The 13,058-nt window shown below is 38.0% G+C and overlaps 1 protein-coding gene across 3 annotated transcripts in view; it reads right to left on the reverse strand.

Annotated features, from left to right (window-relative positions):
- Positions 1-186: 186 nt before the first annotated feature.
- Positions 187-13,058, reverse strand: part of TSEN2 (tRNA splicing endonuclease subunit 2) — a 39,677-nt gene continuing 26,805 nt past the window's right edge. For all 3 annotated transcript variants that reach the window (XM_036739047.1, XM_036739049.1, XM_036739048.1), the window contains exons 9-12: positions 8,988-9,024; positions 8,300-8,411; positions 2,591-2,680; positions 187-353 (exon numbers count right to left, since the gene is read on the reverse strand). In XM_036739047.1, the coding sequence (XP_036594942.1) occupies positions 294-353; positions 2,591-2,680; positions 8,300-8,411; positions 8,988-9,024 (299 nt within the window). In that variant the 3' untranslated portion in view covers positions 187-293. The remainder of the gene's footprint in view (positions 354-2,590; positions 2,681-8,299; positions 8,412-8,987; positions 9,025-13,058) is intronic.

Genomic DNA, 13,058 nt, shown 5'->3' on the forward strand with positions numbered 1-13,058 from the left:
GACCTGGAGGAAGAGTCTCCTATTGATAGAGGAGGTCTCTGAGGCTTGGAGAGGGGGAATGGCCTGCCCAAAATCAGCAAGTTAGTGTAGAGTCAAGAACCAGAACCTGATTTCTGGATCTCAGGAATCCAGGATTCCTCTCGCCTGAACCATCTAAAGCTTGTGTTTGAGATACCAACATGAAAAGAAAAGAGCAGCTTTCACTTTTTAATTAATGATCATGGCCTGGGCACACAATTGATATTCAGTAGATACTTGTTAGTGAATCAAGAATTTAGATTTTGGCTTCTGCGCTAAATTTCCTCTTGATCACTTCGCTCTCGTGAAGAAACCCAACGACTCAGGATCACTTCCTGAAATAAAAACAAACCAAAAAACCTCCGTCAATCCATCAGTTGATTGACAAGCACTTACTAAGTGTCCGTCTACCCTGTGCCAGGTGCTAGGAATACAAAGACAACATGAAACAGTCCTTTTCCTAAAGCTTACATTCTACCAGGGCAGGCAACATGTACATTTATAAGCATGTACAAAATATACATACACAAACACGGTAAATTTTTAGTGAAGACAGCATTGGCAGCTGGGGAATTATGAAAAGCAGAGATGCTGAAATCGTCAGCTATGCATAGTTTTGGAGGAAATGTGGGATCCTAAGAGGCCTTGGGAGACAACTGCCTTCTGGGCAGAGGAAAGAGCTAGTGAATAGCAGGGGGGAGTGGATGTTAGGGATGAGGAAGATCAAAGTCCATTTGGCTGGGCTAGGGGAGTGATGAACAGTGATGCTAGAAAGGGAGGCTGGGGTCAGGCTGTGAGAGGCTTTCAAAATTAAATAAAGGATCTTAGAGTTGATCCTGGAGGCAAAGGGAACCATTCGAATTGACTGAGCCAGGGAGTGACATGGTCAGATCTGCCACTGTGGCAGCTAAATGGATGATGAACTGGAGAGACGGAGAGACTGAGAAAAATCAGGAAACTACTGACTGCAACAGTCCAGGCAGAAGGGGATGAGAGCCAGAAATAGGGTGGGGGGCTGGGTGAGAATAGAGAGGAGGCTGGATTCCAGAGAGGACGTGCAGGTGGGAATGTCAAGATTTGGCAAATGATTAGATATATGGGACAAGGGAGGATGGGGAATCAAGGATAGAATGGAGGTTATGAACTTGGGATGTTAGAAAGCTAGTGGTGCCCTTGAGAGAATTGGGGATGTCTGGGAGGGGAGGGCGGGGTTTGTGTATAAATATAATGAGTTTAATTCTGGACATGCTGAGTTTGAGATGACTATGGTAATCCAGTTTAAAACATCCAACAGGCAATCAGATATAGATGACTGGAGATTAGTTAACTATTAACCCCCTCTCCCCTCACCAAAAAATAATCATGACAAAACAAAAAACAAAAAAAAACCCAAAATAACCCTACGAATATTTTGCATGTTATCTTTAGTTTTACTTTTGATAGAATGAGATTAGTTCATACTCTCAAACATGTTGACAACCTGGTGCTTTTTAAACAATGGCCTTTTATAAGACTAGGAAATGATTTCATTAGCTGCAACTTATACTTTGAAGGAAATGAAAGAACACTTTCATTTGTTTGTATTTCTTGAACATGAACGTGTGACAAAACATAAATTCATAAAAAAAATCTGCCATGCAAAGAGTGTTCACTGCAGTAAACTCCTCTTGCTAATCCAGCGCTGATATGGGGAGGTCCACCTTTTCAGAAAGAGCACTAGTAGCATGGCAGCCAGTACTCAACCCTTTTGAGCAGCAATAACAGTGTGTGTATAAAAATAGATACATCATGTAATACAGAGTTAACTTTCAAATACCAGAACTAAAATATAGGAGCGTCAAAGTAGAGAATATGACGTGGTAGAGAACCTTGCAGGAGTTTTACTAGTTGCCATGGCACTGTGGGATTTCAATAAAGAAGATACTACTTCATCCTCAGTTAGTTTATAATACCAACGGAGCAAAAAAGAATATATGTGAACTAATCAGAAGATAGTTCAAGGTCGTACATAACAAAGTTGGAAACCATTTGGTGCAGAGAAAGAGACCCAGCAAAGGTCATAGAGAAGAAAAAAACAAATACAGCAGAATAATGTAATATCAAAGAGGTCAAAGAAAATGAATTTCAAGGAAAAGAGAGTGGTTTGACAGTGCCAAATGTAAAGTGAAAAGTTAAAGGGAGCTGAGGGCTTTAGAAAAGGCTGCTGGGTTTGACAAGAAATTTGTTATTAGCAACCCTCAAAAGAGCAGCTTCAGGAGAAAGAGGGGCTTGGTTGGGAGCCAAATTTCAGAATGTTAGTGCTGAGAAGTATGACGACGAAATCTAGCGGAGAGATAGGCACTACCTGTTCAATGAGTCTGCAAAGGAAGAGTATAAGAAGATAACCAGGAAGGACTGAAGTTGGAGAAGATCCATATGAGTTTGAAGGCAGAAGGGAAAGAAACACTGCAGAGAGATTAAAGGTGCAAGAAGGGGAAGGCCGGTCTTCTATTTGTTTTGCAACAGATGTCGCAACTAATATCCTACAACAAACAGAATCTTTTGGTGATAATGTGAATCTGAATCAACTCACCTGCACTTTAATTCTTTTCAGACATTCTGGTGATTCCATTTCTGTGTCAGTCATATCGGATGGTCTAATCAAATAGCATAACAGAAGCTCCTGTTGAAAAACAAAACTCTACAACTTAAAAAGAATTCAATTTGTTTCAAACGTAGATGATTCTATTACAAATGCAGGAAGTGTCTCCTTTTCACCATAATGTGTTTATGGACCTTGTTGTCATAAAGGGGAACAATCGACAATGAATCATAGGCACAATGTTAAATTGGAGGAATTTGTTCTGGCCAAGAACCTGACATCCAATAAACTATACCCATGACTCAAGCAGCATGTCACAAAACCAGAGACATAACTACTATAAATATCCAGGATAATTTGAAATAGCAAAACTGTGCTCCAAATCCTTAAAAAAAGAGGAAATAAATATACTATATGCAGCAATTTCTCTGTTATCGAGTATACTTCAGTAGATTCAATAGATCCATGACCTCACTGAGGTGGGCACTGCCTCCAGTTGCACATATGACCACCCATCTACACTGTTTAAAAACATTCTGTGAAATGTTAGTCCACGTCCACCTATAAATTCTTTTTAAAACTTTTATTAGTTTTTTGACAAAATCATCAAACATGAGCATTTCCATACACAAAGACCAGAAAAAGAGGATTGTATATAAAAGCACCTATCACATTCAGCTTGAATTTTTAAAAAACATTAAAAAATTCAACATTACTTTCAAAGTTGTCCTGCTTGTTTGTTTCCTTCTGCTCTCTTTGGTGCATTTTAAAATGTTGCAGTGACCCTTTTCTTGGCATTCCGATTGCTAATCCCTTTCTTCCCTTCCCTTCATTGTCCATCTGCTGTCTGTCGCTGTCTGATTTTTGTAGATATGGACTGACCAAATAGGCTACCCATTCATCTTCATGTCACACACTCCAGAGAATAGGTATTCTTTATCCATTCCTGTATTGATTGTTAAGCCAGTCTCTTTTTGGTTGGTCATCAATCTCAAAGATGGCATTGTAGAATTCTGGGACTTGATGCAAACAGCAAAATGCTATCTAAAAACATGAGCATATGAAGAACTTCACTACCAACAGGGAATTCTTCTTCTATTAAGACTCTATGTAGGGAATTCCTCCAGGATGATGATAAAATGGCACTTGTATGGATATGTCTCTCTATTTTATGCTTAATTCTGGCAATCTATGCATCACTGAACAAAGTCTGCTGTCATTAAATCTATCCAGGAATCTCACATGATCTTAACATGCACAAGATTTACTTTGTTGGAAGAAAGTCTTTTAAAGCTGTATACTTTGATCAAGTCAAGTACTTTTTTATAAATCAATAAACAATTAATGAGATATTATTTCCTTTTCACTTCAGTTAATAGTAATAGCGTGCTTGTGAAGATGTGGTCTGTTGTAGAATATTATTTGTGACCTGTTTCCTTTTCAGGTTTTCATCATGGATACTTTTGTTACACTTCTAGCTTATGCTGAAAGATTTTTTTTTTAAAAAAAGAGAAAACAGACGTGTTTGTGTGGTAGGGCATGTACAACTACAACTACTATAATTAATTTTATAGTATTTATGTTTGCTATGACCCTTCTTATGATACATATGAGATTATGTTTGTTTCTAATGCTTGTTAATTGATTGCTTCTTAGAAGTTTTGTAACTACAAGAGCTGTCCTTCCTCCAGTAACATAAACTAATTTATGTTGTTATAGAATGTAAAAATACATATATGTGTATATATATATTTTATAATGTACCTTGCTATATTAAGAGTTAAGGCCTTTACCCCCCTCCAACTTAGGATCCTTGTTCACTGGAAATTATTTTTACCCCTTAGAAAATCTAAGTATTCATAGGTAGAATCTAAAGAGAAAAGTTTAGTCCTGGGTCTTCTTTTCTCTCTCTATTCTCTCACTTGGTGACCTCATCAAATCTCGTGCGTTTAGTTATTATCTCTCTGCACATGACTTAGAGCCCTACTATCTCCCTTGGGCTTTAGACCCATATCACCAACTGCCTCTTGGACTAAACACAGGCACCTCCAATTTAACATGCCCACAGAACTCATTATCTTTTCCCCAAAATCTCCTTTTCTTCTCAACTTCCCTATAGAGGAGGGCATCACCATCCTTTTAACCACCTAAATTTACAACCTTGTTATCATTCTCGACTTTTCATTCCAACTCATCCCACATATCTACCTAATCAGTTGCCAAATTTTGTCTCCACAATCTCTTTTACACGTGGCCCCTCTTCTCCAGTCAAACAGCTACTGCCATAGTTCAGATCCTCAACATTTCACTTCCTATTTGGTCTCGCTGCTCGAATCTCTCCACGTTCAAGTCCATTCCAAACACGTTTATTTCTTTAAGCTCAGCTCCTGACTATACCATCACTTTCCACCCCATTCATCTCCAGTGGCTCATTCCTACCTCTAGGATCAGGCACCACCTCCTCCTGTTTGGCGTTTAAAACTCTTCACTCTCTGGACCCTTCCTCCCTCTCTAGTCTCCTCACAAATTATTCCCCTTCTATGCATTTTGTGGTCCAGCTATAGTGGCCCACTTACTGCTCCTGACACAACACACTCCTGTCTCTGTGCAGGTCTCCTATACACTCCCTTCCATCTTCCTAGATTTCTTTGAGACTCATCTCAAAGCACCACTTTCTGCAGGAGCCTTTCTTGGTTCCCCCCTTTCCCTTTCTCATTCAGGGTTAACTTGTGTCTGCTTTCAAAGTGTCTCATATATTCTTACGTACATGTCGTCTCTTCAGTGGAAATGTAAAGTCCTTGAGGTCACGGAATTTTTCCACTTTTGTCTTTGCATCGGCAGTGCTTAGCATGGTCACTGCGATATAAAAAGCTTAATCATAAATACTTGCTGATTGTTCGTTGACTTAAAAAGTTGTAAAAAAGCTCTATCAAAAAGACTTTGATCTCTCAGCTGAGAAAATACTTCACGGTTATTTTTTCTGGCATTGGTAAGTAGTGTAGAGATAGAACTCGCTGGGAATATTCATGGCCACACATATTGCCTATGTTTTCACTTTTTTGCCTCAAGCAGACTGGAGAAAGAGGCATTCTAACTTTATGCTTCTCATTCCTCTCAACCAATTATAATGCTCAAAAATCCCAAAGCATAGTGTGGAAATGGAGGCAAATAAGTTATTACCTTGCTTCCCCATCAGACTACCTTTTTCAGCTCACTGGAAAAACAAGACTGTAGCATCCCTCCTGTCTCCAGCTGGCTATAAAGAATATCCTTTAAAATTTTTATTTGCATATGTAAATTAGTTTTGTGCATGTGTGTTTTTTTTCCCTTTTCTAATCTTTATTTTGAATGCTAATTTACTATATAACCCCTCATTTGGAGGGACCAACTAAGGGAATAAAATAAGTGATAAAAGCTGATCAAATGCCCTCCATTTAAAATTCTCTGAACTCAATGGAAATAGCTTGGATTCAAACTGTATTAAACTGAAATGGCTGCATTAAGTGGCCCTTATTTAGCTGGTAGTTACTGCTATTTTCTTAAGTGCCTTTGATACCACTGCCTGTGATTTTTCCAAATATTCAGCATCTTCTGTCTTCAGATAGTTTGAAAAAAATCAGTCATTGTTTTCAAAACTGTGAAATTCTGAAGACTTGAAAAGAAATAGTTCTGATGTAGAGGAAAAAGAGCTGCCTAAAGATACTGAAGTATATGCACATGGGACTCACTAACTCTTAAAAAACTGATACTTTAGAATGTAAGCTCCTTGAGGGAGGGGACTGATTTTAGATTTGTCTCTGTATCTCCAGTATTAAGCACAGACCCTTCAACATATTAGGTGGTTAACAAATGTCTGTGTAATGAAAAAGAAATGCACAGAAGATGGTTTGTGAGCATTTAGAGAAGGAAGCAATGATTACTAAAAGCCAGTTATCCAGAACAGGTGGTGCCCAGGCTGAGGCCATACAGTGCTCATGAATGGCTCAAGTTCATCTTGGAGGAAGGTTCTTGTGGCACCCCAAGGAAGCTGATCTTGGCCTTGTGCAATGTGACATTTTTATCAGTGACTTGGGTGAAGGCATAGAAGGTGTGCTTGTCAAATCTGCCGACAACACAACACTTGTGTGGTAATTCAGAACTGGATAATAGAGTTCGGACCTAATAAGGCTAAAATGATAGGGTGAATAAAATAAGATGAGATTTAACAGGAACTAGTATAAAGTTCTACACTTGGATTAAAAAAATTTAGCCTCACAACTATAAGAGAGAAGAGAAGACTTAAGTGGATATGGTGGATATCTTCAAATACATGAAGGGCTGCTACATGAAAAAGGACTGGAGAGAATGAGTGGAAGCTGCAGAAAAGCAGACTTAGGTGTGACATAAGGAAAACCTGCTCATTCCAAAGGGGTGGTTCCCCCTCCCTAAACGTCTTCAAGAAGAGGCTGGATGACCGCTTAGAGAGCTGTCGAGGGAATTCTCAGTCATGCATAAGTTGTATTGTATGGACATGGAAATTCTTTCCAACTCTTCTATTCTATGACAGGAGAGGGCGGGGACTGGTCACAAAATCTGAGCTTGTGATTCTTTGTCTAAGGAGCAAGGAGCTTGTTTTTTCCCCTCTTCAGCAAAATAATTTTTACTGGGTATAGGCCCTCCAAAAAAAAAAAAAAGCACGTCAATATCAGGATAAAGAGAAAAGCCAGAGTTACATCTTGTTTCTTCCAAGGTCTGTAGGATGAAACGTACCACCATAAGTTGTGGTTAAACATAGACCTTCCTAGCCTGTCAGAGGGTTACAACCATCAAATAGAGATCAGCATCATGTTTTTAGCACGTTAGTTCCTTTGGTCATTCATAGAATGGACGTCCTCCTGAGAGGGAGCAGCCTTAGGCACCTTCTCTTTAGCAAGGCTCCCCGCAGCCTCATTAGTGGATGTTGGTTCACCATGGCTTCCCAGCTTCCTCTTTAGCAGGTTTTACAGCTTTAAGGTCCCCCTCAACTTCCTTCTCCGTTGAAATTTTTGCCTCTCCAGGATTCATAGTTCTCCTTAGGTTGTTTTGCCTCAGTAGGGTTCCCCTCACCCTTCTTCCCTTCAAGGTTCCCCCTGGTGGCTTTTCCTCACCTGCATTTGCTTTGGCCTCCTCAGTTGGCTCATTCTGCATCCTCATGCACCCTCACAGACAAAGCTCCTGTAGAAATTTTAACCTGCTTAATAGGCAATTCTAGCTTTTTCTGGATGTCCACCAGGGCAGTCATTTTTTCCCGTGAAGCTCTGCTTGCCACGAAACAGGCACAGTATCATGGCAGAAAAATGTTCCAGCTTCTCACCTATATCCAGAGTGGAAGTGGACGTCTAAGGAAGCACCTCCTGCTTCTAGGACAAGGGACCTGAAGTCCATTACTTTAGTCATGAATATGTTTAGGACACTGACGCATTCCATCAAGAAATCTCAGCTTATTTTTGAAGAGAAAAACAATGCCATCAGGACTTAGGTAATGTCTCTGATCACACTCTGCAACACTAACCTTTCAGAAAGCACTACTGAGGAAGGAGTTTATATTAAACATGCAAATTCCTTTAAGGATCAAAATGGCAGGACACTGTGAAATTATGTTTAGTTAACAAATATAATACTTCTTCAGTTAAAAGCTCAAATTTAAATCAGACATGAATGGCACCATTAACATTTCATTACCTTGGAGACATTAGCTGTAATTCTGTTTAACCCAGCCAGTGACTTCCAGCTGAAAGGTCTCCGAAGTGATCCTTCAAAACTGTCATTAACCAACTCGATAATGACAGAATAACTGGAAAACACACAAAGGAATCTTTTACTCAAGGAAATTATATTTCCAAATAAAAAGCATGAAACGATTATGCTGAAAATAGTATTGCTTTTCCTGACAAATGAAATAAAATTTATATCATCCAACCTTCAATTATGTTAAGATTGTCAGTAAAAGCATCAACTTCTACCAACTTTGAGAGATAATCTTTCACACTGAGTTTAACATTTACTTTCTTAGAAAAAACTAATAGTATATTTTTTCCTACATAAAGCAAGAGCATGTGACTTCATTTAACTGTTTAGAAAATAGCACTGGCCAAAGTTAACGATAAACAATTGCTAAGCAGACCATTAACTTATCCCTCCACCTCCCCCCCCCATACAAATTAATGTTCAAATCTAAGACATTAACTTTAACACCAAAGGAGTAACTGGAACAAGGTGAAATCATTTGGTATCTGTACCAATCAAACCAACAAAGACAGACAACATCAACTGTCAGAGAAGAATTACTCTGACAAAGTTTAAAATTGCTGTTAATTTCCTTGTCATGCAATCCCAAAATGCAGCTTTTTCAAAACTGTGAACTCCAAACCTTGCATGGTAAAAAGGTGGGCCTTTTCGGTAGAGCACTACAAAAAAAAAAAAAGAAAAAGAAAACATACTACCATAAACATGTTATTTTGCTGACCTAATTTTTCAGGATTATAGACTTCTTTCAAATGTAAAGTCAAAGATACTTTGTTTTCTTTCTCTCTCCATAAATTGGGAGTCAACTCAAGTATTTATTGATGGATTACTGACTTTGTCGATTAACTACAACCCAATTCTGATAGTGTGGGCACCAACTGGAAGGCCTTACAATCACAAAGACAGAGGTTCAAGTTCTGCCTCTGTCATAAAGTAGCTCTGGGACTGGGAAGCAAGTCAGTGAATCTTATACTATACATTACAGAACAGGGGAGGCAGTTTCCATATTTCACAGTCCCTATACTAATAAAACCAAAGGGCCTAACTCTCTTTCTTCATATATCAAATTACTAATATATAATTATTAAATTAAATATATTAACAAATATATAAACATTATTATATGCACAAATACACACACACAGAAAAGCTAAAGTTCTATTCAAGCACTACTCCAATGCCTCAGCCTGATGTGGAAGTGACTGGACACTTCAGGCCTATATCTGCAAGGAACATGGTCTGCAAAGTCCTAACTAAAAGTGGAAAGGCTTTGAACAAGGACCTGGAGACCAACTATCTGCCTGATGTCTCACTACAAGGGGCAGAAAGAAAAAAGGGGGAGAGAAGACAGAGAGAAAAAGGGAGGTGGGGGAAGAGAAAGAGATCTGGAAAGTATACCCACATATATGAAATGAAAGAGCCTCAAAGTATCAAAACCCAACATTTTCAAAAAACTAACTCATGAAACATTAAATGTTAATTATTTATATCATTCAAACACTTCTGGGTTTTTTTTTGTTATTGTTATTTTCTTGCATAGAGTAGCAGGAAGTCAAATGTCTGTTGAATGGGACCATGAATTTTTACACCGTAATCGGCATGTTCTACTTTTTCCACCTAACATTACTTCACATACATATTTCCAGGTTGAGCATGTCACTGTCACACAGCATTTTTTGGTGTTAATATATCAGATTTCACTTAGCCATTCTCCTACTTTGGGGCACGTAGGTCACCTACATTTCCCCCATTATAAATAGTGCCACTGTAGGCATTTTTGTATAAATAGGTGAGGGAACCGACACTGAAAATGTTTAAGTGATTTCCCCAGGGTAGTACAGCTGCTAGGGGTCTGAGGCAGGATTTGAAATCAGATCTTCCAGTCTTTAAAGGGAAGTCCTCTATCCACTTTGCCACATAGCTGCCAACTTTGCTTTTGAGGGGTGAGGCATTACTTCCTTGAATTATATTCCACACTTCCTGGTCAAAGTCTATGGACAATCTGTAGTCTGGTTACACACTATCAGGCTGTTTTCCGGAAAGATGGAAATCGATTTAAGTGGCTTCGGAAATGGATAAATATACCTGTTTCCTAGAACGCTGCCAACATTGGGTTTTACAATTTTTATTGACTTTTGTTAGTTTAATATGTATATGATGGCAACAAGTTTTTCTGTTTTCTTTTTTTTTTTTAAACTTTGATATAGATACGTAGTGATTAGTTCAGAGTAGTTCATTAATAGACCTATTTTTTCCCTTGTTGGCTCAACATTTGTCATTTCTGATAGCTGTGAGGTGATACCTGAGTTGTTTTATCAATAGGGATTTGGAGCATTTTTTTTTATGACTATAGATAGCTTTGATTTCTTCTTCTGCAAACTGCCTGTTCATATCCTGTGACCATTTAAAATTTAGGGAATAACTCTTATTTTTATAATTTTAACACAGTTCTCTATTTAGTATATATTTGGGAAATGAGGCCTTTAACACAGAAACTTGCTGTAAAAATTTTTGACATTACTTCATTGTCCATGATACCTTTTGGCAAAATGTGGGTCTATTTTTGCTTTTGTTTTGTCTGAGATCATGATTACTACTCTTGTCTTTTTTACTTCAGCTGAAGTATATTAGATTCTGCTCCAGCCCTATATTTTAACTCTGTGTTTGTCTTTTTATTTCAAGTGTGTTTCTTGTAAAGAACACAGTCGGATTTTGGTTTCTAATCCATTCAGCTATCCACTTCCATTTTACGGGTGAGTTCATCTCATTCACATTCATAGTTGTAATTACTGTGTATCTCCCTCCACCCCCTTTTCTTCTGTTTATTCTTCTCTTTTTATCCTGTTCCTCCTCAAAAATCTGTGTTGCTTAGGACCATTGCCTCCCTACTCCACTCTCCCTTTTAACCCCTCCACCCCCTTCCTCTTATTCCCTTCCCCTCCTATTTCTCTATAGGGTAAGATAAATTTCTATATACAACTGAATGTGTGTGTATATATATATATATTCTTCCCTCTTTGAACCAATTCTGATGAGGGTGAGATTCAAACACTTCTTTCCTCCTTCCCCCATTTCCCTTTAAAAAAAAAAAAAGCTCTTCATTGCACAGGTCTTTTGTGAGAAAAATGTCCTCCGTTCTGCCTCTCCCTTCTCATACCTTCATTTTTTTATGTGAGATCATTCCAACATAATCAACTCATGTCCATGCCCTATGTCTATGTAAACTCCTTTTTAGTCCTAATAATGATAAAGTTCTTAGAGGAGTTTTATATAGATCTTCTTTTCATATAGGAATATAAACAGTTATAACTTTATTGAGTCCCATATGATTACTTTTTCATGTTGACCTTTTTATGCTTCTCTAGAGTCTTCTGTTTGAATGTCAAATTTTCTATTCAGCTCTGGTCTTTTCATCAGGAATACCTGAAAGGCCTCAATTTCGTTAAAAATTCATTCCCCCGAAGGATTATACTCAGTTTCGCTAGGTAGGTGATTCTTGGTTGTAATCCTAGCTCATTTGCCTTCTGGAATATCATATTCCAAGCCTCCTGATCCTTTAACGTTGAAGCCACTAAATCTTGTGTGATCTTGACTATGGCTCCACAATATAGGAATTGTTTCTTTCTGGTTGCTTGCAATATTTTCTCCTTGATCTGGAAGCTCTGGAATTTGGCTATAATATTCCTCGTAATTTTCATATTGGGATCTTTTTCAGGAGGCGATTGGTGGCTCCTTTCAATTTCCATTTTACCCTCTTCATCTAAGATATTGGAGCAGTTTTCCTCAATAATTTCTTGAAATATGATGTCTAAGTTCTTTTTTTTATTATAGATTTTAGGTAGTCTAAGAATTCATAAATTATCTCTCCAGTTATTTTCCAGGACAGTTGTTTTTTGATGAAATATTTCACATGTTCTTCTATTTTTTCATTTGTTTATCTCTGTTTTATCTCTTGATGTCTCTTGGAATCATTAGCTTTTACTTGCCCAATTCTAATTTTTAAAGAATTATTTTCTACACTGAGCTTTTGCACCTCTTTTTCCATTTGGCCAATTCTGCTTTTAAAGGAGTTCTTTTCTTCAGTGAATTTTTGTGCCTCTTTTACCATTAAGACCAATTCTGTTTTATAAAGGTGTTATTTTCTTCAGAATATTTTTTTGCCTTTTTTTTTATTAAGCTGTTAATTCTCTTTTCATAATTTTTTTTTGCATCACTCTCATTTCTTTTCTCATTCTTATCTCTCTCTTTAACTCTTCCAGGAATTCTCATTGAACTTGTGTCCAATTAGTATTTTTTCCCTTTGTGGTTTTGCTTGTAGTTGTTTTTACATTGTTGTCTTCTGAATTTGTGTCTTGGTCTTCCCAGCCACCAGAGTAACTTTTTCTGGTCAAATTAATTTTTTTTTGTTGTTAGCTCATTTCCCCAGCCTATTTCTTGGCTTTGAACTTTATGTTAAAGTTGGGCTCTGCTCACTTGGGAGTGGGGAGGAACTGTCTCAAGATTCAGGCTTTTTTCATGTTGCTGTTTTCAGAGCTGGTTTTGGGGGTCTGCAAGTTTTTGGTGCTTCCAAGGTGGTATGATTAGGGGGCATTAGCATTGTGGTCACTGCTCTCTTGTTCTACTCTGGTCTTTACCCAGGAAAGGACCCAGGATCCCCTGAAGCTAGAAGCACTAGCACTCCTCTTGGTCCTGGACC

This window comes from Trichosurus vulpecula, chromosome 9, assembly GCF_011100635.1.
Source record: "Trichosurus vulpecula isolate mTriVul1 chromosome 9, mTriVul1.pri, whole genome shotgun sequence".
Classification (NCBI taxonomy): Eukaryota; Metazoa; Chordata; class Mammalia; order Diprotodontia; family Phalangeridae; genus Trichosurus; species Trichosurus vulpecula.